This window comes from Glandiceps talaboti, chromosome 8 (genome assembly GCF_964340395.1).
Source record: "Glandiceps talaboti chromosome 8, keGlaTala1.1, whole genome shotgun sequence".
NCBI lineage: Eukaryota > Metazoa > Hemichordata > Enteropneusta > Spengelidae > Glandiceps > Glandiceps talaboti.
The window spans coordinates 19,552,987-19,578,641 of NC_135556.1; the positions used below are offsets into that span (position 1 = coordinate 19,552,987).

Here is a 25,655-nt window from a genome sequence, read left to right on the forward strand (position 1 = left end):
TACCATTATTTTACAGGTATGATGTACAAATAGGATATTGTATTTCTCAAAACAATAGTGGCAATGGTGTTGAAATGTAATTAATTACACTTTAATTCATGGTTTACTAATCAATCAATCAACTCAATCTGGTGTCTAAATTGCACATAACATTGATCAGCTCAGCTTACTTAACCCTTTCACCACCGATTCCCTCAATTGAGGGAACGCGCTAGGGCGCCCACCGATTCCCTCAATTGAGGGAACGCCAGAGTTCATTCACCTACCTCGCCGTTATGCCGTTAAACGGCAGCTATTGCTGCAAAAATTGCTGCCATAACTAGTTCCACACATGCGTATTAGCCTTGTTTATCTACACTGCCATTTTGAAAGCATGACAGTGAGCGATATCAGGAGTACGATCCAAATGACGAGCGATCGTAATTTTATGTGCGTTTTTCGCTCACAAAATCGAATTTCAACATGGCGGAAGTAATTAACGGCTCTCATAACATGGTGTACGATATAAATTATGTCACTATCTTTGGATATTTCGACAGAATTTGACTCGAAATACATCGTTGAATACAAGTATTTAGCTATGGGAACACATTGTACTTGTATGTAAGCATCAAATTCCCGCTAAGGCCGTGTGAGCTGCCGACGGCAGTTTATGGTTGAATTTTTGAATGTCGTTCAAATTTACGCAATCTTGTGACCTTGCCGACGCCCATGCTAACGTTCTGGGGGTAATTTTTGGCTATATCATGGATTATTTTGGTTTTATTTCTTTTTGTTACGGCTCAATAATGACTTGTATTTGTATTAGCTCACTGTGTAGAGGTCAGTGGAGGGAAACTTACGCTTGATGTTGGCGATTTTCCGATCGGATTTTTTACGTGCGTTTTTCAATGTAAAATTCAAATTTCAACATCGGCGAAGCAAAATCTGTCTCCCCTAACATCGTTTGCAATGTAAATAAAGGTGCTGTTCGTAGAAATTTCCACTCAATTTTACTATGAATACGATGTTTTATACAAGGAGATGGCTGAGTGAACTCGATGCAGTATATGGAAGGATCAGATTATCGCAACGTAACTTCAAAGTCCCGACTGCATATTTGCTTTTGTGGGTAAGCATGTCGGCAAAAAGCGTCACGTTGGCGTCCCGATTCGGACTCGTATACTACCAACTTGTGGGCATTTTTTACTGATTTTGAGGATAAATTTGGTGATAATTTTTTGTTGTTCTGTCAAAAAATGATATATAATTACACAAACTGATTTTTCTGAAGGTATTGGGGCGACGACTTCAGATATTTTTTACCCTTCATTGCCGGTGCGGGGGCCGACTATTGCGTCGTAATCGGATTAGTAGGCCGTTAATTATTTTCGTTCAAATTTAATACGACTGAAAATAACATTTTCTGACAAATTTTCGCCGATTTTGACCATTTAGTCAGTATACAGAAGTTTTGTAAGAACATGAATGTTGGTATTTTGAATTTTGTTTGTAATATAAATATTTTGTTTATTTGTGATATGTCAATAAATAAACAACCAGTGTTTGTTTTATTAATATTTTGTTACTTTAATCCATATTTCGGTTGTGTGTGTGATATTTGAATGCATGTATTTGCAACTATGATGTAGAAAATTTATTTTCCATTCAAATGATACCTTATTTTTCAAAAATAAGCAACTCTAAGTATTTTTATATCAGTTTGATTACACCACACTCACTCTCACATTATGTCAGTGAGGGGGCTGGTGGACAACACACAATCCCATGAGGCAAGTGGTGGTGAAAGGGTTAAAGTAACATGACCTAGAACAACAACCCCCCCCCCCGAACATCATGACCAACTATCCAACATATTTGCAAGGAATTTATCAAGTTAATGATTTTTTGACAAATTATATTTTAGATCTAATTTGCATCTGAACAAATGGGGTCATCATGTCATCAATACCATGGTAATCAACCTGTAAGTTTTTCACTTCATCATTCACACACATGCCCACAACACAGACAGACACAATTTCACTATGCCTATTGGCCTACCTCAATTCAGTCACGGTCCTTTCTTATTGACCAGCTATTTACATAAATTACTGTGTAAATTACCGGTACTAGTCATTTGACAAGCTTACCAGCAAAATGCCAATTTGTTTGACTGGAATTGCATCACTACATGTGATGTAAAAAAATAACTTTATTACAAAATGATGCTATTTTGTGCATTCAAATTTTGCGTCTCCCCAATGGATGTACCAGTCAGTAGTAATGGTATGAGCCATGGTTGTCAAAGTGATAATGGTGCCAGCATGTCTGTGGTTAAGGTTTCATACCACTGTAGATCTAGCCAAAATATTAGCCACATGGCAAATAACATCGCCATGTGGTTAACAATTTACCAAGTCCTTTGGCCATATGACTGGTTGATATGCAAGGACCATGGCTATAAAAAAGTTTGAAAGACAAGGTATTGACTGTTACTGTAATACTTACATCACAAACTGTACAATGGTATCTGGTTTCTACATGGTGTTTACAATCATTACAAGTATATACAAATCTATCTTGGCCTTGGTTGTGAAGTTCCACTAGCATGGCCATGGAGGACCATTTGGCCCTTCGAAGTGAAGAGAATTCATAATGTTTTTCTCTTGCTAGTGTCAAGAAAGCATCTCTCCCATCCATAAGATCACAGTTTGTCAGTGGATCTGTGTCAGTGGTAGGTGGATACGGAAGGGGTAACTGCTGAAGTCGGATCACAAAGAACACCTGTACAAGAGATAAGCAGTAACATTTAGATCAACCAAGAATTGAACATTCATTATTTTTAAAGACTCACCTTGGCGATAGAATTCTACTGTAGGTACAGAGAACTGAAAACACCATTCTGGTTTTGACTGTGTTCCAGTCTACTCAACTGTAATGCACATATCATGGCAACATTTCCACTAAGAGGCTTCATTTACTATGTTCCAATATATAGAAGTTCATGAAGGCTGCTGCCTACATACAAAAATGTTTTAGTTAAACTTACACATAAATTCTGATGTCATGCCCTCACATCATCTAACATAAACTGGGTTCAGATTTACAATTTACTTACAATACTACAGAACAATGTCAGGATATTCAAGAAGCAAGTTGAAACAAACTGACGAGGAATAACACTCAATATCAGAACTTTCTCAAAAATTCTCTTACCTCTTTGTGCTTCTCCATAGTAGTATAAAGTTTTTGTGACAGATCATTGCCCTGCTGTGGGAAATTAGGTTTCTTGTTGTTTTTGCGGTTACTATTGCTCTTGCTTTTGTTGGCTTTCTTGGCTTTCTTCTGAGCCTTCTTACTTCCGACCTTTCCCTGTATAACAATAACACAATGTAATACATATAATATCCACTTATTATGGCAACAAATACATCAGTCAGTGTCGAGACTCAAAAATGAAAATTGTACACAAGAGGTTCTCCCGTTGTCATCACAGCTCTCAGATGGCTTGCCTTGGTAACTATCTCATTACAATTGTATGTGTGTATGTGTGTGCACACATACACAGAGACACTGCCAATAATGGTTACAAACAAAAAATGTCTTTACTTCTTGGGGTATGTGATTTGTGAGAATATAGTGTATGTCAGAGATTTGGCTGTGTGTGGATACATGGACAGACAGAACCCTCTGTGATAGCCTGTCCTCTGGATGAAGCCCAGACTAGGGGCTAATAATTGATATGCTATACATATTCTTTTAGTATACACACCGGCTCTGCTTCATCTTGTGAAGTGGCAGCAGCAGCAGCAGCAGCTGCTTTCCTTTCCTCCTCCTCTTGGTCTAACTCTTTGATGCTTTCCTCTAGTACATTAGGCCAAAAATCCCCCTCAAAGTATGGCAATTCTTTGGCACTTGAAAGCCTGTCATCAGTAGCCTGCTTAAGAATATCCTGTAAAATAATCACACAAAATGAATATGAACAGGTGTAGCAATCCTCTATAGTTCAATTAAAACTAAAACAATCTTTTGATTCTAATTTAACGTAACCCACAACACACGCACGCACGCACCCACACACAAACAACCAACCCCCCCCCCAACCCCCCCACACACACACACACCAAACTTTTGGGAAAACGATTCATGCCTCACTCTACTTTTCATAAAAGTGCATGATTTAATTGCCCTATATATCAGTGTAAATTTGTCCCACAAGAAACAGAAGTCAAGCCATCCTTCTGCAGGGTGTCCCAACACACTATCATACCTAAAACACTTGTTGAAATCTCATCCTCCCTTCCCTCTAATTCTGCCTTTTTATCCAACCAAACCTTTCTCTCTCACCTTCCCACACTCAACAATCACCTACCTGGAACAATATACAATATATTCCTGAAGTAGGTTGCACTCAAATCAAACAGGATACATTTTATCCTCACACTTACCTTGTAATCAAGGACAACCTTATCATAAACAGCTTTATCTAACATTTTCTTGTACCAGTCTTGCAGTCTCTTTGGTTTAGGGATTTTTTGTTCAGGTGGATGACAATGGAATATGTAGTCGTCACCCTCGCTTGGCGGACAAGCCCAAATATGTGCCATCATGTAACTAAAATACATAGGAATACATGAGTTACTTCTATTTTGTTTGACGTGTCACTAATACATATAAGGGAACAGATGAGTTAGAAAAAATGTCAGAATTATAAAGTTGTACAATTTCAAGAACTAAAATATCTATCTTTTTTTAAGTTGACATAATTTCAGTTTCTCTGGTATTGGCCATCAGAATATAGATCAATCTACCAGAGTTCCATACTTTGTACAAGAAATCCCTACGATGTGACAATCCAACTTCACTACATTTTATCATTTCTCTGTCACTAATGTTTTGAAATCACTTGAAATCAAGGTATTCCCAGAGTCTCTGGTCTTTCACTGATCAAGAGATAGGTAAGAATAAACTATTTCAACTTACCCACTAATTTTAGCATACTCCAGGTACGCAATAAGAATTTCATGGTACACAGCAGTACGGAAATGACGAGGCTGGAAGAAATGTACACTGTCTAGATAGGAAATGTACACACGTCTGCAAGTCAGAAATAAAGCATGACAGAATTAGTTACAGAAAGAAAGATGAAACAACTGATTTGTCACGCTGTGAAAACATGAGGAATGCTCGAAAGCAACTTTACTACTAACAGAGTAGGTTCACCTTTTCTGCTTTACAAATGGGTTGCTATAAATACAATTGCTACATATGAAAATGACTTTCCAAGAGTTAAGTCAAAAGAAAACATGACTACTCCATTTCTTTGAATTACACAAACATGTCTCAACTGGTAAGACTTTAGTCAGTGTATTTCAACCGGTAAGACTACAAAAATATCTTGTATCTAAATATGAAAGTAATATATGATGTCAGAGAAAAAAGTTCACCTTTCAAGATTTGTATCTGAAATGTGACAACTTTACCTTGTATTTGGTGCAGGACAGTCGCTACCATATTCTTGAACATGCATACCAAAGAAGCATACATCAGTACCATCAATATCTTCAAAGGCAAATAGAGCTTTCGCACGATACGGAAAGGTATCTGGAAGTTCACCATTATCTACAAATCTATAGAATGAGAAAATAGGCCCATGACTTCTGCAACTCAACAGCCTGTCATATACATTCTTGAATAAAGCAAAACTCTTACATGTAACTGCCTCTCAAACAGTCGTTTTTGGACAAACACATTAACTTAGGGATCAAGAAAAGAATAGAAATAATGTTCACTATCTTAGGGGGCACATACTGGTAAATATGCTCATCTTGCACACGTGTCTAAATAGATAGAACCTGTATGTTCTTAAACTTTCTCATTTCTTCCTTTCAAAAAACAATAAAAGAATTGTCATGAAAACTCTTGCGACTGTGTCATGTAAATAGAGTTCTCTGACTTCACTTTCACTGTTAACGCACAGTACTGTTGTACACAAGCAATGACTTGTTACAAATCAGTTTCTGGAATACAGAAAACACTGACTTCAGGAGACATGGACAGTTCCACATGTATTGTCCATACATACCTGCTCTTCATGCCTGGTTTGACCTCAACCATCTTGTCTGTACTTGAAACTACACGTATCGTCACCTCTCCAGCACCAGCTTGTTTATCTCTTAGGAATCTATTAACTCTATTTTCTATAAAAGTACCTAATTTGGTAGATTGTAATCCTGTAAAGACAACAACAGCAAGATCAGTTTCACCCAAGGTTTTGAACTTTTTAACCCCAAATCATTTCTTTTTGTTTTCCCCACTATATATACTTCCCTTTAAAGAAACTCAAACTAATGAGGATTGGTGATAGCCAAGTTTTGTTAAGTCAAAATGCTAAAAACTGAATTTTCTTGCAAGTCAACAAAGTAAGAGATAGGAAAATACCGACGATTGATGCGTCACAAGAATTGCCACATTAGTGGCATGTCAAATTGGCTTGCAGGGCAAGTTCTACAGGATGTATCACTAGAGGGCCAAGTAGGATGTGAAATACTAGTTTAGAAGCACTTACTATGCATCTTTCTTTCATAAAATAGTGACACCAAAATCCATGTACTGCAGAAAGCCACGTATTTCAGAAAAAAGTAATTTCACTTTCAATTTCAAAAGAAACACAAAACTTTCCAAAATATTTGCTTCTGAAATGCTTTCAATACTGAAAATACAACACTATCAACATATAGAGAAACCACACAATTTATGTATCATAGTGTTACAAAAAAAGACAAAAATAATCCAACTTACTTTTTGCACAAAACTTATTTTCTTTCCTCTTCATCCCCCTTGCTTTGTGACAGTGGTCACATGTGAACCTATCAACACAAAGGATACATATCATTATCACATACATAATCTAAATCCTCACTTGGATGATTCATGAACTGCACACACTGTTGAGCCGTCCACAAACCATACTCACACTATCATGAAGTAATACTAACATTGATTTCATGGGATTCTATATAAACATCTCCATTCTGGGTTTTCACATTATGAACAATATGCTGTGAGAGTCAAAAACGTTAAGTCTCATTTCCAGAATCTAAGGCACAACTGCTGCATTTTATATGCTATACGAGTAATTGAGTGTAGCCTTGAAATTAGATTTCACCAGAGTAGCTTTCTGTGTGACATACAAGATAAGAATTGATCATTCCAAACAATCAACGAAGATTTCTGGCCATATGAATCTTCTGTACTAATTTGTTTGGTTTTGTCCTGCTTGTCAGCCAAATGTGCAATATCACTACTTCTTTCCACTGACCGCTATCAGCTGTAGAATAACAAAATAAGGCTGGTTTCACAAGTTCTACTTACCCTCCTGGCCATATTGTTTCATTGTGAAGCACGCAAATTTGATGTACTTTCCGACCACACTCCAAACAATCAACGAAACTGTAATTGATGGAAAAGAAATATGGTTAAATTTCACAATTTTTCAAGAGCTACATAGTGCTTTGTTTGACATTTACAACAATGGCATCAATTTCATTGATTGCTCTTATGTCTTACATAGTTTCCAACATATTGAAAAAGGGTATAACCATTTATCATTACTTACAACTGTATGTAAGATATCATCCCTCACAAAAGTCTTGGTTACAGTTCATGTAAGAGTTATCAGACTTGCCATGAAAATAAAATTGAAAACTTGTCTATATATTTCCTCCCATCTACTCTGAATAAAAGAAAGGCTCTACGAAACGGGTTGATTTTATTGCAACACTGAAAAGTTTTAACTATTTAATGTGTACATGAAATAGTATCTACACTTAATAACACACCTATCAATAATGTATGCAAGATTGTAATTAATGGTAAATAAATTCCTAAAATCCATTTGTCTATTTCTTTTCAAAAAGTGCTCGGCCAGAATCATCACACAAGTTTTGACCAGAAGATGAGCCATTTTAACATACATTTCCATTATCCATGCTCTAAAAGACTGTTAATATTAAATTAAACTTACGGTTCCACGTCAAATGCATTATTTGTCGCTTTCTTGAATTGCTCTTTCCGAATTGTCCTGTAAAAGGAGGAACATAACATGGTAAGGCTGATAGTGACAAGACAAAAGAATAAATTAACAGTATTAACTGCATTGATCATATGTTGTAAGTAATATATATATATATATATATCAAATCACCTATCAGCATAGTGCTTTCAATGGCTAGTGTTCAGAAACATAATAGTGACAGTAAAATAGTTACTTTGGAATGTTAAATTAGAAACGAGTGAATGCAATGTTTCAATTTGTCTCCTACAGACTTTTGACCACACAATAGTTCTTGGACCTATGTACAGTATATCTTCCATCAGATTAGAGTTTTTTCTAGCAAGTGGTGGCGGGGGGCTGATGTTGAACTTTCTATAACTATGGTTTCGATAGTACAGAATGTTCCTGATTTGACTACGGCACTTGCGATAGAAATGACTGAAATACTAAGGCTATGCTTTGTACATAGTTTACATTCAAGTACACATTTGTTGCCACCATGGAACAAAGCATATTACTGTAAACTACTGCAAAAGAGATAGATAGAAATTGACTGATAAAATCAAACACATCAAAGTGAAACCTGGTTTCATAGGGTATTCAACCAAGACATTTACTGCAACCATTTTGTTCAACTACACAAATAAAGAGAAATATAAATATTTCTTTATTGTATGATGAAGTAGGCACTTAGACTTAGAGGCTAGTGGCTTTCAAATCTGTCTATAAATTCCAACGAGGCCAATCCAATTTGTCGTGTACATATCTAGCTAGACATCATGCAGAGTAGTTACCAACAGTGCATGTCAGTAGTAATCCATCACATATTGACAAACACTTGCAATTGACTACTTCATTCACACGATTACTTGTGTTAATGTTTACATCCTAAGTGAGGACTCCTGACCTTCCATATTGAATATAAGTCAAGTGTGGACGCAATGATGTCATCGGTTTATATTAAAGCTTCAGCTGCATGAAATGGATGTTATATACGACTCATGGTAATTTAAAATTCAGCACAGAAAGCTGTGCTAAAAACCGGATCATCCTAAACATTGGAAATGATTGACAGATTCAAAAGCCGACAATTAGTCTTTAGTCTAATAGTAGGCACACCTCAATAACTGTTATTTCAAGTGACAAGAAAGACACAGTAGTAATGAGTTTATATCAGCAGTCCTTGTCTTACTTAGCGTCAAAACATTGTTTGGGGGCACATGAAGAAATGAATATCAGAAAGTATAGATATTTATAAGAAAACCATTGCTGAAAGATGTATTCAATATAAGCTAGTATCAAGTTGTTCACCATTTCTATTCACGATGACAGCAATGTGTTATTATAATCTTAATGATTCCGACAACAATTTTATTTATTTTCATATCAAAGTGTGGAAACTTTTATATTGATATTCAGTTACCACATTCAACATTATACATAATATATTTGGAAATTTAAAAGATATTTTGATTAACTGAAAAGTTACTTGTCTGTTTTTTTCAATTTCTTTATCTATGGCATGTAAATATGTCACTAGGTCCACATATAAAGTCCTCAATTCAGTTAGCCTTAGTGGCCAGCATAACTTCAAAGTTTAGCCCCTAGAATACCACTTTTGTGTATACACATACATGTACTATCCTGTCAGTGAGGACCATGGGGCATCTCTAGGTCTTTATTGAACCCACATCTTGTATCTGTTGCCTTTTCCCCTACTCAGCATCACAAGTCTTCATACAAGAAACCCTCCCCCTTTTTATTTCTCTTTGACAAATAGCCAAAATGTCAAATACAGTATACTAACAGCAAGGTTATATCTGATAACGTAGGAGTAGACACTTGAATCAAGTGTGTTTATCTATTGCTCTTGAGCTACTGTACAAAGGTGGTTTTGGACACCAAATGCGGCTGTCATTCCATAAAAAGTGACAGAAGCACAACAAATAATTGCATATGTGTATGTCTCTTATTCTGTGTAATCTTTGTATAGGATCTAAAAGATAAGAGACTTTTTACAACAAACATGGCCACCATTCAATCAAGTTTGATTTTATGAAACAGTGACACACATCTGGCTGCTATAGTTTGTCACCTGTGTCAAGTTTGAATGAATTTAGCCTTTACATGTCAGAAACATGGCTGTGCTTGGCAAGATGCACAGAGCCCATTGTAATAGCCCCCCTCCTGATTGGACCCAGAAAAAGGGGTTTGTCTAAAAAACCAGTGTTCATCAAGAGTCACAAAATTGTAGTTAAAACTTCATAATTCTTTCAAATCATTATGGACTGTAGATTCCCTGAGTATGGGGGGGGGGGGGGAATTAAAGAGCCTAGAGTGTTACACAAATACATGGCATTCTAAGGGCAAAACAACCTAGAATTTCGCTCAACTAACTTAACATTAAGGTCATGAATATGACATCCAAATACTTACGTTGTTGGTTGGGAGGGGTCATCTCCCAGGGTAACAGTATCACCATTTATTTCATTAAAGCATTTCTCACAATAATGGTATCTGTCAGAGAGAAGGCCGAGACTCCGTGAACTGGATGTCAAAGGCCACCACAGGGACACCATACATATACAAACAACACAAAAAGAGAAAGCAAGGGCAAGCAATTAGCCAAGATTTGCCTGAACATGGATAAAAATATTTCATTCGGTTTGATCTGCAGGAAAATGACTGAGGCAGGATGGACTGGCATTACTTTTTCCCCCCACATTCAACATTATTATGGTCGCAATAGCATTTACTGAGTAACCAGTCACCAACACTGACGCTCAAGCATACAATGGATTCTCCGTAGCGCATGGATATAAAAGTACATGCAGACATGGGTAAAAAAGAGGGTGTGGACAATGATGCCAAGTCACTTTCCTGCAGGTATATAACCATAGTTTTCATAACAACATGGAACGCTAAGAGAGACCAACGTGTTTAGATATATATGTCATGGTACCACCACCTGAGGGTCAAAAAAGGTTCAAATAATCATGTAACTGTGTCATGGTGTAAAATTCTGTGACTTTCAATCATTTATTTTAACCAAAATTATGTTAACAAAAACTTGAAGGAAAAATAATATAGTTACAGAAAAGGATCAAGAGAAATGTATGATATTTATGGTATAACTTTGATCATATATTTACATTACCCTGTTGTGCGTGAGTGTCTGTGAACAACACAATGGCCTCTATCTTAGCAGTTCCGTGTCAATATTGTTGTTGTTTTTTCATTCACTGTTAGCAGAATTTGGATGCTTGCACCTTGCATGTGGTACAATTCAACCACAACATGCAATGTGCACATTTACTGCTTTGTTAATGTAACTACATCTAACACCAAACCACCACACCAGTGGGGAAAATCTATCTACACAACAAACCTATCAATATGTCACACAACAGTTGCATTCATCACAGTGACTGTATTCATCCTATTCTGACACTCTTCCACACCATTGCATGTGCACACACACACACACACACACACACACACACACACACATGCACGCACACGCACGCACACGCACACACACACACACACAAACACACACACTGTCTTCTGTTTGTCATGACAAGCATGCACAACACTGTGATCTGCCTATTCATGATTACTTTTTTCAATTCATGCTTATAAAGTTACTGTCTGCATCATCGAAAAAAATCACACTGTATTATTTTCTATACACAATAAAACATGCATTCGTGGTCATATTTACTTCAGAAATTGTTGTTTACACGGCAAGCACACCAAACCCAGTGTAGAAACCCACACATTTGATACCACATTTACACTGACCTGTTTTGGTAGCTCCAATAGCTAGCATCTCTAGGTATGGTGCACAGCTGCTTCCCATAGCAGCACAACACTTGAGGGTGGAATACATGCTGAGGACAAAAATGTACCAAAAGTGGTGATATTTTAACATGCACATAAAGGGCAAATGTAAAGTTTTGGGGAGAAGCTATCAGATAGGTGAATTGACAACATACATATCAAAGATATCAGTTTGGTAGAAACGGTAGTTTTTGCTGGAAAACAGGTCACGATCAGTGTTAACACAATAATTTCATTCATTCATTCATTCATTCATTCATTCCAACACTGCTTATAGACTCTCCCATCAACCAGCACCACTTAAATGGCAAGGAGAACCTTTCAGCAGTTTGTATCTTTTCTATTTTACCTAATCTGCATATCCAACATACAATGAATGATTGAATACCTATGTAAAATTAAAGGATGGGTCTTGAGATAAATTGTACTGCACAATACCATGCGTCTCTTGAATCAACCAACTCTACAAGTTATTATTTTTTTGCTGTAACGTACCTTCCTACCACAGCAGTAGCCAAGAGATTGCATGACTGGATCTATTTCAACTTCAAACACCTCAGCTAATTTAGCACAATATTTATACACTCTTGAAGTTTTCCTATTGTAGTGCCATGCATTTTCAAACATCAACCACACATCGTCTACATATTGCCATGGATCTTGATATTGCCCCGTATCTAATTTCCGCTTTATTGTTGACAGATCCATCGGATTCTTGATGATGTCAAAATAGTCCTGCAAAACAGACAAAACAACATTCATGTTATAAGAACAGAACAGAACTATTACAGGGAAAACATTTCCACCATATAGAGAACCAAACTGGTTTGTTCAGGAAATCAAATAATTTAATATTTCGGCGTCACGCATGTATAAATAATGTGACTTCACTCAGGTTGAAAGCCAGGATTATCCTAGCATTTTGTCACAGTACAAGTTTAAATTTATTTGTAACTATTCATACAAATTCACCTAGTACATATCCAAATATTAAGTTTTTCCCCTACAATTATTAATATGCATTCTATGTTTTGATGGACTTTATGGTTCCTAACACCATCACATCAAAAATTGCTGTCAAAGCATAATGACAACTATGCAAACAAAATATATCAACACAGCAAACAAAATCTTACTGGAATTTGCAGCAACTTTGGATCCACAGGCTGACGGAAAGGCAGGGACTCTGGATCTTGTTTGTACAACTTTTCAAGAGTTGGCATAAGTGCCTGTCGCAGCTCATCAGGTCTGAATACTGTAAGAAATCAAAACAGAAAGTTTTGAATTATTGGAGAATATCGTGTTCATGGTTCCAACAATCAATAAGACAGTACAATATAGTTACTTTGGAATGATAAAATGGAAACAAAGGTCCGTAGTAGACGGATAGAAACGTTGCATCCGTTTCCAATTTATCACTCAAAGTAACTATATTGTACTTTCCTTGTGAATTATTCTATTGGTCTTTTCAAAACATCAAGCTTTATATCACAACCTTTAGTAAACTGAACAATTCAAATGTCGTAATACAATTACATACCTTTCTTTTGTTTTGGTACTCTTGGTGGTGGCATTTCACCAGTGAGGGGTTTTGCGGGTGACGCTGTTGTTGTACTCGTTGTATTACTGTCAGTGGTTGAAGCAGTTGTGGTGGTAGTTGTGATGGTGGTGGTTGTTGAACCTGAACTATCAGACTGGCAGCTCATTTCACTGGGTTCCTGTTTCACCCCAGGCTCTGATTTGATTTCCATTTTCATATCCTGTGAATGATCAGAGTCTGTGCTTTTAACTGAATTTGATTGCTGTAGTTGACCTGGTGGCAGTTGTTTTCCTCCTGGAGTTAACGCTGATTGAAGCTGTGCTGGCTGTGGCTTCTGGTCTACAACTGGCTTCACACCTAACTTCTTTTCAGGTTTCGAAGACTGTACCTGCATTGGTTTTTGTGATACTGTCTTCTGTTGTTTCTGTGCTGGCTTTTGTATGGGTAGTTGTGAACGCTGCTGTGGTTGTTGTTGGGCTGGTGGGGGTTGTTGTTGTTGAGGCTGTGGGGTCACTGGCTTTTGGGACTGCTGGGGTTGTACCTGCAAAGGTTTTTGATGGACTGCCTGTGCAACTGGTTGTATTTGTTGCTGTTGTTGTTGTTGTTGTTGCTGCTGCTGCTGCTGCTGCTTCAGTATCTGCAAAAAACAAGTTACATTCTCATAATTCTGTACGATAACAAAATGTTAGTATTGGAGCCTTACCATGACCTGACCCTTTACCACATCACCAATGCATGCATAAACTAAGTAAATTAGCACTGTGATTCCTAACCTGTTGGTTTCTGTCCTGTACTGGTGACTGTTCCATGGGTTTCTGAGATGGTGTTGGTGTTGGTGTTGGTGGTGGTGGTAGTGGAGGTGGAGGTTGTGAAGCTGGAGGAGTTGGCTGAGGGGTAGCAGGAGTTGATGGAGCTGATGAAATTATCTGGTGACAGAATCAGTTATGTTACAATAATTACAAGTTCACACTACAAGAGAAGATAGATTAACAAACAGCACCCTCCTTTCGTGAAAAAAAAACCTCTGAGGAATGAATTATCATTTGATATCAATATAAGAATTTGACAACTTTAGACAAACTGAACACTCGATAGACCAACCATTATATTTAGTTGTAGGCAAAAGAAATGCACCGTAAGATCAAAATTTCACCATCATTTACAGCCGATTCGACAAAATAAAGAATGACAACGGGTTTACATAGATGTTGATAGATTAGTAGTATTGGTTTCAAAGTTAGTCTCAAAGTTTACTTCACTTGTGGAAGTGTAATGTAAATAACTTGCAGATTTTACAATCTTATCACAGTTGGATACTGATAACCAGTCAGTTGGTTTGCCAGAATGAATAGACAACTTTGTGCATGGAGTTTTCTGCTTTACCTTGACAAAGTATTGCTTTCTTTTCAGAGATATATGCTCATCAATTTCGTGTTTTGAATGAGTCTATGTAAATACCTGCAAATTATAACTATGAAAAACTGCACGTTTAAAGTAGAATTACTTACGTTGTAGAAGCTATATCATTTTTAAAAAACACGGGACTAGTATTTCCAGACAAGGCAACTACTAAGTGTGTGCACCCTGGTGTTTACTGCTGATATTATCGCTAAGTTTTAGTGTAACTTGGACAAAGTCTGTCACTGTTGTAGCAAATGTTGAGACAAAGTTGGAAACCAATAATACTACGAATATATCAACATCTATGTAAATATTATCATTCTTCATTTTTGTCAAATCGGCTGTAATCCTGACTATACCCGTCTGAGTCAAAAAGATAAATTGCATACTTGTTTCTACGGCTCAAATTTGTAAAAAGCATGTTCGATGCATAACTTGTTTTCAATAAAATGTAGATAAAAGGACAACAATTTCATTCCTGTAATTTCATTTGACATGGTCGTCATCTTTCCTGCACAAAGTTACTGCCTACTCTTGGGGTCTTGCCTTATAAAAAGGTACATCCCATGTCAAGATGTAGGACACAAAATAAGCCTGGATACAAACACCTGTAGCATTGTTGACAATCAACAAACACAAAAAGACAAACAAGATTGCTGTCTTGACACATAGACAGGAGGGAGGGTTGGAAAATACACAGAAAAACAGAAAACAATCCACATGGGATTCAAGATAATCTTTCAGTGGCTGCAAAGGCACAGAACAGCCAATACGACAGACAAAATAGTCATTAGAATAATAGATATTCAGTTACAAAATGTATTACATTTTACTATGATGTTCTTCATAACAATCAAGTTAAATAGAGGCATGTGTATATATTACAATAAGTAGGATGAATATGTCTTAATCAGATTGCAAGCCAGTTAATACTTTTACTCATAACTTGGTGATTGGCATTCTTTCACAACAGACTGTATCAGATGAGAAAGTACAGCAAAGCCAAGAGATATTAAAGAACAATGTGTTGGCCAGGTGACTTGTGTGAAGAAGCTATACATGAAAACCACCACCTACAATAAAGATTTGAGTCTTGTGATTAATCGAACTATTGTGACAATTTGCTGAGTTACATTTCACATGGATAACCAAGCAATGTCGCTGATACAAATATCATGACACAACAATGCAACACAACACACTACAATACAACACAACACAACACAACACAGCACAGCACAGCACAACTACATTTCTTTGATGCGACAGATTCAATAAGAAAACATAACCACCAAAACACAATAAAGCCTCTTGGTCTATATATCTTGATGTCTTTTCTATTTCAAGATAGTATATCCATGGTTCTATCGACTCCAGTCAGCTGTGGCAGATGTCGCTTAAGAATGACCATCTTTCTGAGGTTACCAGACATTAACTTAACAACGCCACACTTTTTCATGTGACACACCCAGACACACATGATTTCTATGTGGTGTTTGCTTGTGTATTTCAAAGAAAGAAAATACTCACTGATGGTATAGCTTGGGTGGTTGCTGGAATATTCGTTGTCTGTGACGGCTGTGGAGTTGGTGGAGATCCAAAGCCAACACGCGCTAGTAATGTTTTAGTATCCATGGGTCCATCTAGGAAGGAGAGACCTAAACAATCAGTATCTCATAAAAGGAATGTCTAGCTAGCAGTTATTACACCTTCTAATGGTGAGTTACTGCTCAGCTTTTCTTATGAAGAAATATCACCAAGCATGTAATTTATGGCATAATATGAAATTTTGTCAATGTATTCTCCATATTGCTCTGACAAAAGATGTTAGACAGCTGCGGATACCTTTGCTGGTACATCTTCATTGTGATTCACAAGATTTCAACTGAAATGTGTTCATTGTGTTGTGAATCTCAGCAAGTCAGCCTGCTCGTGGTTTCTAAAGCAACCTTATATTGACATCTACAGTCAAGGGATTTCCTCTCAGAATGAGGCCAGGGGTAGAAATTACCTTTACTCATAAACCAATATGGTGGAACAAAGTAAAGGTTTGAAGAGCTGAATTAGGTAGATTTTCAAAATTTCAAACATCTGTAACATGGGAGAAAAAAACTGAACAATTTTTTTTTGAATTGCTTTTCATAATTCATTTTAAAATACCCCAGATTTCAAGGTAGCAATTTCTGAATGGTTGTTGTTGTTACAACCTTGTTAGATACTCACTGGGGTTTACTGGACCTTTAGACACCTGCATCCGCTTCTGTCTCTTCTCTTCTAATTCTTTTTGGATTTTGTATATCTTCTCTGCCAGCAGATGATAATACTCCTCCTGAAGAAAGAAGAACACAGAAATAAATGACAATGTCCCAATCTGAATGGTTAGATAGATGTGTCAGTCTCTCAACTTCAAATTATCAAATAAAAATACCGCCAATGGCGTTGTAGCACAACTGTAGTTTTTAAAAATGTTTATCCATATGCTAGTCTATGCTAACAATAGGTGTTTATTTGCTGAATAACTATCCAGATGCCTATCCAACCATGTTGCTATCTTTACGATAAATGCTATCATTTGGCTGTTGCTATGGGCGTGGTCATGTTGTTAGATATATTCGCATACATTTGTGTATGTTTTTGTTCACTTGTGTATGAATTCCTGATATTGTCTTTGCAATATACGTGATCATTTGGCTGTTGCTATGGGCGTGGTCTTGTTGCTAGGAAAATTTAAATACATTTTTTGAATGTTTATTCAATTGTCTATTAAACCCTGTTGTTATCTTTGTGAAATACACCACCGTTTGGCTGTTGCTATGGGCGTGGTCATGGTTACTAGGGTATTTGCATACATTTTTTGAATGTTTATTCATCTGTCTTTCTATTCCTGTTGTTATCTTTGCAATATACGTGATTATTTGGCTGTTGTTATGGGCGTGGTCTTGTTGCTATGCAAATTTACATACATTTTTTGGATGTTTATTCAATTATCTATTAAACCCTATTGTTATCTTTGTGAAATACACCACCGTTTGGCTGTTGCTATGGGCGTGGTCATGGTTGCTAGGGTATTTGCATACATTTTTTGAATGTTTACTCACTTGCTTACCAGATGATGTTGTTATTTGACCAAAATATACTGTCATTTGGTTGTTGCTAAAGGGTGTGGTCATGGTTGCTAGGGCCAATTTTGTCAAAATGTTTTTAAGAAAATCTGCAGAATAACAGTTTCAGAAACATCTTGCCAAGTTTCAGACTAATTGACCAAGTACTTTTTGAGATATAAGTTTTTGACCAAAAATGAACATTTTTACACCTAATTTGCATATCACTCATGGAATCATGGTATGCTTAATATTTCTTCGTCCATACATCCCTAGATACATTCCCATTAAATTTCAGCCCAATCTGCTCAGTAGTTTTAGAATTATAGATTTTTAACCAAAAAGACACATTTTTAGCCCTAATTTGCATATCACTCATGGAATCATGGTATGCTTAATATTTCTTCGTCCATACATCCCTAGATACATTCCCATTAAATTTCAGCCCAATCTGCTCAGTAGTTTTAGAATTATAGATTTTTAACCAAAAAGACACATTTTTAGCCCTAATTTGCATATCACTGATGGAATCATCCCGTCATGAACAAATCTTACTTTACACCACCTTAAGAATGTTCCCACCAAATTTCGCACCAATCTGCCCAGTAGTTTCTGAGTTTAAGTTTTTTGACCAAAAATCACATTTTTTGACCCAAATCACACACCTGTGATGCGATCATTTTGATTTGAACAATTTCCCAACTAGACACCCAAAGTAATGGACCCACCAAATATCGTGGCAATCGGTTCAGCGGTTTTTGACTTTAAGTTGTTTACACACACACACACACACACACATCCACACACACAGACAGACAGACGCCGGGCGATCCCTATAGCACTACTGAACAAGTTCAGTTGTGCTAAAAAATCTCATCAACTTACCCTGCTACTTGCGGATTCATACATATCCCCCTCTACTTTCCGTGCATACGCAACAAGGTTTCCCATCCTTTTGTCCTTTATAGCTGCTGGATCAGGAGAAGGAAATATGGCTTGCACACTGGAAAACAAACGGCACAAAGTTGATATTTTACACAAATCTGGAAAAAAGATACTAGAACAATTTCTCAAAAAGGATTTCGAACCAAATAAAAGTGAAATTCTGTTTTCAAAAAATGTATCAACACAAACTTATACTTTGCTAGCTTTGCTGCAGCGATCACAGGAATATTACCAAGAAAGTGATAAAGGCAAGGAAAGTAGATGAACTTACAGTTTATGCACAAGGTGATTTCTGAGATCAGGTGTAACATGTTGATGCCATGCCTTGGATCCTGATGGTTGGTTGAGTTCTCCAGCTGGTACTGCTGTAGCCGGCGACGACACTGCAGTATTGCCACCTAGTATATTAGGAACATTGTTAGAAGCATACAGATGATCAGGTTGGGTACCAGATCCCAGCCCTAATCCAAAACTACCACAATTGCCTGGAAAGAAATCCAAACAGTTATATTTTCACAAGCAGACATGCTATAGAAAATTTGCTTTCATCTGGTTTTTTTCTTTGTTCTCCATGTGGGTCATTCCACAGAAAATAGTGCGAGTTAAAACCATATGAGACAATGAGGATTAATACTCTCAATTAAAAAAATAATACAGAACAGTTGATTCCATCCTAAAATTATTCCCTTGTTAACAACATCAACAAGTGTGTAATAATAGAAGAATATTATCATGGTACACACTGCGCTAAAATAAACATACCAATTGGAGATATCAAACTCCTTTGTTGATTTTGGGTGTTGTTTCCTGTGTACTGTAGACCAAGTGCAGCATATGCCCTTTCCATGGAAGTTTGATCTATTGGTGCTTGAGTTTGCCCAGGTGATGTTAGTCCTGAGGGTGTTTGTAACAATGCTGTGGAAAGACACATGGGAAGACATTTTCTGTAAGAATACTAAGATAGATTTTTCATTGAAAACTTGCAGAGATTTATTTTGACTACACATTCTGTACTGTGTTACCATACTGTTATTATTCTACTATTATTATTATTAGATGTCCAGGGTTAGCGCAAACACGATGTTTGGGATCCTGACCACAATACACTTCTGTTGGATGAACTTTTGATGTCAATCTGTGGGACCAGTTACTAGCTGTGTTCACTGAGGGTGACAATGTGAGTCTATTAAGTCTTCGTTGGTTCTAATCACATGATAACACTATTGATGTCATCAATCCCAATGAAAATTATTACATAGGCTTTCTGGTGCGAGGCAAGAGAAGGGCATGACACACAACTTGACTGCTAGCACAAACCAGTTTGTGCCTAACTTTCTCCGACAAAAAGGTAGCAGTATATTCAAATTGCTTCCAAGTAATTTATTTAAAATTTACTTTTCCTGTGTAAAAAAGATATTTGTCAGAATGTTTGTGGGTCAGCATCATGGCTGAGTAACATTACCTGCTGCAGTGGCTTGATGCTGTCTTCGATCAGATGCATTTTTAAGAGGCAAGCATACAGGACAGTCATTCCGCGTACAGTTTTTCCAATGTGAAATGATTTGTCTGGAAGATGCACAGTGTGCCACTGTTGACATAAGAAGAAGTGATACATATATATATATCAATATTCTTTACCTGTATCATAATTGTGCCACTTTTACAGATTTTCAATCCGATATCATCTTAAATACTGTTTTAAATAATATTCATGCAACATAATCAACATTACATGAAAAAGAGAAAGTAAACATTCATGAAAGTTTTATTTCAAAACAAAAAATTTTTTTTTTTTTAAATACAAGCGTACCTTGGCAGGATTTTCCAGCTTGGCAGTGGGTCATATGGTTCAACACATTCTTCATGGTACGACAATGCGGCAATGCACAATGCCTAACTTCCCCATTGGCTTGCTCCCTTCTCTGGCATTTGTGAGCATGTAAAAGTAGTACTAGTTGCTGTTGAATCAGCTTTCTCTTCTCAGGATCTGCAGTTGGAGCAGCAGACGAGGCAGATGACTGCTGCTGTTGCTGCTGCTGAGATGCTTGCTGCTGTGGTTGTGGTTGCTGCTGTTGTTGTTGCTGCTGTGGTACAGGTTGCTGTTGTTGCTCCTGATAAAATAACATTCAATATTTTACCAAAATATCTCAAAGAAAAAAATTCAACAACAAAAAATAAATCCACAATAAGACATCTCTCACAAAATTATACAAAATACTTACAGTTCCTGGCATAGTAAGGCTGCCACCTCCCATGCTAACACTGCCACTCAAACTATTAATGTTATTAACTGTCATTGGTGATCCCATGCTTGTCGCAGTGTATGTGGTTGACATAGGTGCCACTACAGTTGAAACATGGGTGGAATGACTAGATACTGGAGCTGATGAGAAGTTGTGAAATGAACCACTGCCAGGCTGACCAAGAGTTGACGAAAGACCACTAACCTGTCATATAATATAATAAATACCAATATTATTATCACTAATTACCCATATGAACACAATTTAGATGGATTTAACTTTCACTTACAAACGTTTTCTTGACTACCAACCACATCTATGGCTACTACATGTAGTTGTAGATGAATTTAGCCTAAAACACATTCTCCTTATCTGATCTCAATTACACGCCATGACATACCAGTTGTATTTGTATCGGCTTACCTCTTCAGATACAAAAAAAAATATATGTTGCACTAGCATTATATTGAAAAGGTTGTCCAAAATATTTACTATTGGCATCAAATAACAATGCAAGCCTACAAATAGCTGTAACCTATCAAAGATAACTTATTACTGTCAACTTAACCTTTCTGACCTTCTGTATTATTCATTGAGTTGACAGCAAGCAAACAGCTAGGAGTAGCTTGCAATGCCACAGCCATTATAGCAGTTCACCTCTATATATATTACATTGTATTGTGTACATACAGTAATTCTGGGATAAAATTACATTGCAACATTTCCAAAATCTGTACCTGATACAGTTCTCAAAATCTGTGTTACCAGAAAAATAACAATGAACACCATATCTTTATAGATATTTACTACAATCACAAGATTCAATAATTGGTATCAACACATACAATGGTAATCTACAGACTGCTTAGTATTGCATTTTATTAACAGACAGAGTCAGTAATGGACAGAGCCAATATTCAAAGTTTTTACTTATTAAGGTTCCTCACTGTATTTTCAAGGCATATAATACAAGCTCAATACACACTTTATGGAATAATCATTCTGACTGCAGTAAAATAACATCAACACAACATTTACTGGTCTTTTCCATGATTGTTTTGATCTATTTCAGTTAGGCCAATACTACATTTCCATTACACAGATCTGACTTTCTAAAATAATGTTGCACAAGCACAACACTGTTCACAGGAATGCAAAATCCAGTATATTATACCAAATGGAAACTGATTCCACATGTACATAGAGAATAGGTCAAGCCATGTGCAAACTATACACAATCTATTTTGTCCAGGCACCAATATTGTGTCACGATCATACATTCACTCTCTCGGTTGACTTTACTTTCAACAAATACATCACACCCCGTATACATGTAGAAAATGACTACGGAATGTAAAATTGTCACAAAAATTGATATTATTTCATTGAAAAGCACTGTAACATTACATTGTGTTACCTCTAACAACTATCGATTCAAGTCATTCAGATGAAAAGCAACATACAGAGTCAGACTACGATTACATGTTTATCAAAGATAGAAATCACAATTCATATAAATAAGTAAGGATTAGAGTTATTTCAAGGCTTCCTTACTATACTCTCCATTGAAAGTGTACAAGGGGTTGTCCACACAACTGTGTGAACCAAAGATCATATTCAAATACGATAGTCTCACAACAGAACGAAACACGAAGTGGAGTTCATTCTTATGTCCAACAACATACTTTTTTGAACTAACGCTTTCTATTTTGTTCCAAAACATGTACACAACATGTACACTGAAAATTAAATTTGGTATGCCAACAGGGAAATCCAAGTGGTCTTTGGTCACAAAGTCACTACCACTGACTAATTTTGAAACATGTATACTGGGATTTGGACAACAGCAAATGTCCTCAGATATGGGGTCATGGCTCACCACTGTAACAGTAAACACAATGGTTTGCAGTGAAGTAGTACAAGGTAGTAAACATATGTAAAAATCTGTTTCAAAAGTTTAACGCAGCAAATTGTTTAAACTTGACTCTACTTGGTTTTTCTAAAACTGCCATATCATTGCAATAAACATGAGAGTCAAATGCAACTGAAAACATTTCCTTGGCTCTACAATAACATCTAGTTATGATTCCAAACCCTACTGCTAATGTGTCAAAATTAGGTCAACATGCAAATGTGGGTGACCTTTTCATGTCATGCTCTGTAAAAAATTTCTTATCATGTACAATGATGCTATTTCCTTTGATATGTCAGGTTTATTTTTCAGGAGTGCCAGTTACTGTCAAACCATCAGGCCACCATCTGACATGTATACCCAACTCAACACTGAGTAATCCAGTGTTCATTTTCAAGAGATAACTTTTTAAATGGCAGCCAAATGAAGATTTAAACCCTATGCTAAACTTTGCTACAACTTCACTTTTAATGTATAATAATAATTGTTTAGTTGTTTATAAATCACATCAACATGTCTAATCCCAATATAAGAATTATTCTAAAATAATGTCATAATATCAAGATAACAAATATTCCCCTGTTCCTTACCTCTAACAAAAAAAAATGCTATTCCTTCTACATATTACAAATCTGTACAAAAATATAAGCCATAGCTAGCATAACAGCAATGTATTGTAGATAACAACTGATCATCTTATGGGAAAACATCAGATACCTACTTTGCCACATTATGTACATTTCAAGTTTATTTTCATATTGACTGTCTTTTATGCTTTGCAATTATGAATTTTTGGTAATGAAATGACTGGCAGCAAAAAAAAATACATTTAATTTATGTACTACTGTTCACAGGAATACTACTATTTTCTACTTTTATCACATCCTGTCTGCAGAAACAATAACAATCTAAATTGGAGCATATAGAAAGAATATCAACACTCATCATTAACTAATGAGATTCAGCCATGCTGAAACAATAAAAATATCACCCACATGTACAATGGCTGGCTGCATGGCAGCCATTTTGATAACTTTATTGTCATTGACAATGACATCAAAATAAATATGGTCAATAAATTTTTTAAATACATTGAAGCTTTTTTTTTTCCATATTACATTAGAAGACATGAAATAGGAAGACACAGGTATACAATATATACATGCTGTTTTCATGCTGTGAACATTATGACCCTTTGTATAACATCACAACCCAAACCCAATATTGCAGTTCCTTTTGTTGATTACCAGACAAATCCAACAATCAACAGAATTTACAACATTTTACCTGTGTACAATTTCCTAGCATTCAAGTTAGCATGTCCCATTACAAATTTAGTAAAAATTGTTGCCAAAACATGCTCATATCAGTTTGACCTTGAAATTAGCTAGGAGACTTCCCTCCTCCCTTTGTGATGCATTGTTGTTCTACAGTGCACTTGTTCTTCTAGGGCAACTCTGATTTCTGAGGAGGAAAAAGATATCTAGTGGGATTTGCTAGCCATACCTATAGGAATTTGATAGATTGCCATATAAAAGAGAGATGAAACAACATAACAGGCCTAAGCAAAAGAAATCACAAAAAAATAACTTACCTTTGCCAATGCATCCTGTGCTTGGGAAACACTAAGGCCTGGGTGTCCTGCCAGACCACTTGCTTGATTCTGTTGTGAAATTGCATTTAGAGTATTTCCAGTTAACACAGCAGCAGCCTGAGCACGAGAAGAACCAACAGTGTTCCAAGTCACTGGTGTATTACCAGTACTAGATGAGATAGGAAATGGTCCATTCATCAAGGGTTTATTGGGTTGTCCAGCAGCACCACTGCCCTGCAGCAGATGTGATGTACTCAATGAGTTTAAAGAGTTTGACATTGCTATAGTACTTGTAATAGTTGCTATACTCGTACTGTTTTCACTGCTCATAGCAGAAGAATTAGGAGTCTGTCGTCCAGCATTTGTATTCCCCACCGAATTTGGAGGAGACTGTAGACTGTTCGCCAATGGGCTCTGCGCATTCACGTTGTTTTTGTTCCCTATATTTGGGCTATGTTGTGTTTGATTCTGAGCTTGGTTTTGCTGGTTAGGACTAGCATTAGTATTATTTGGAACAGGGGCTGAAGTCCTTGGCGGTGAGGATAAAAGCTGTGAAAGCTGTTGGTTCTTTTGAATAGTCTCCGATATGCGATCAGCTCCCGTACTTCCACCGCTCGTATTCGACGTCGAGCTACCTGTGCCATTGCTCAGGTTGTTTTCTCCACTTATTAATTCATCGGGAAGTTCCCCTTCCAAATCTAATAATCTTCCAAAGAATTCTGTAAAGAGAGCAGAAAAAATATATGATAAGCAATTGTTATACCAGACACAACAGGTCCGTTTAAAAGTACCATCTTATTGGGGGGGAATACATGGGCGATTGACGTCCTTGGTAAATTCGTGTAACGCTAAACTCCCACCATGATCATCGGCTTACGCTACGGCTTCATTTAAAAATACGACGCTCAAATGATCTTGTCAATTTCGTTTTACAATTTCATTCCAATGCGATGCCACCGACTGATTTCAATGCCAATAAATAAAATATTTCTAACCAAATATTTTTCTGGATATATACACACCTGCATTATCACCCGG

At 36.6% G+C, this 25,655-nt stretch overlaps 1 protein-coding gene across 6 annotated transcripts in view; it reads right to left on the minus strand.

Moving 5' to 3' along the window:
• The window catches only part of LOC144438524 (CREB-binding protein-like), a 29,179-nt gene that overhangs the window by 3,003 nt on the left and 521 nt on the right, over window positions 1-25,655 (minus strand). Inside the window, exons 1-26 of one of the 6 annotated variants that reach the window (XM_078127587.1) lie at window positions 25,640-25,655; window positions 24,618-25,336; window positions 21,091-21,315; window positions 20,679-20,979; window positions 20,331-20,456; window positions 19,631-19,783; window positions 19,140-19,266; window positions 18,809-18,926; window positions 17,046-17,151; window positions 16,353-16,480; window positions 14,195-14,347; window positions 13,422-14,058; window positions 13,018-13,136; window positions 12,377-12,616; window positions 11,843-11,931; window positions 10,475-10,585; window positions 8,009-8,065; window positions 7,357-7,434; window positions 6,784-6,851; window positions 6,068-6,215; window positions 5,466-5,612; window positions 4,966-5,079; window positions 4,431-4,596; window positions 3,755-3,934; window positions 3,199-3,354; window positions 2,491-2,766 (exon numbers count right to left, since the gene is read on the minus strand). The exon at window positions 25,640-25,655 is cut by the window's right edge and continues 521 nt beyond it. In XM_078127587.1, coding sequence (XP_077983713.1) covers window positions 2,491-2,766; window positions 3,199-3,354; window positions 3,755-3,934; window positions 4,431-4,596; window positions 4,966-5,079; window positions 5,466-5,612; window positions 6,068-6,215; window positions 6,784-6,851; window positions 7,357-7,434; window positions 8,009-8,065; window positions 10,475-10,585; window positions 11,843-11,931; window positions 12,377-12,616; window positions 13,018-13,136; window positions 13,422-14,058; window positions 14,195-14,347; window positions 16,353-16,480; window positions 17,046-17,151; window positions 18,809-18,926; window positions 19,140-19,266; window positions 19,631-19,783; window positions 20,331-20,456; window positions 20,679-20,979; window positions 21,091-21,315; window positions 24,618-25,336; window positions 25,640-25,655 — 4,758 coding nt within the window. Of the gene's footprint in view, window positions 1-2,490; window positions 2,767-3,198; window positions 3,355-3,754; window positions 3,935-4,430; window positions 4,597-4,965; window positions 5,080-5,465; window positions 5,613-6,067; window positions 6,216-6,783; window positions 6,852-7,356; window positions 7,435-8,008; window positions 8,066-10,474; window positions 10,586-11,842; window positions 11,932-12,376; window positions 12,617-13,017; window positions 13,137-13,421; window positions 14,059-14,194; window positions 14,348-16,352; window positions 16,481-17,045; window positions 17,152-18,808; window positions 18,927-19,139; window positions 19,354-19,630; window positions 19,784-20,330; window positions 20,457-20,678; window positions 20,980-21,090; window positions 21,316-24,617; window positions 25,337-25,639 lie in introns of all 6 variants that reach the window. The other 5 variants (XM_078127585.1, XM_078127586.1, XM_078127584.1 and 2 more) reach the window with 5 other exon arrangements.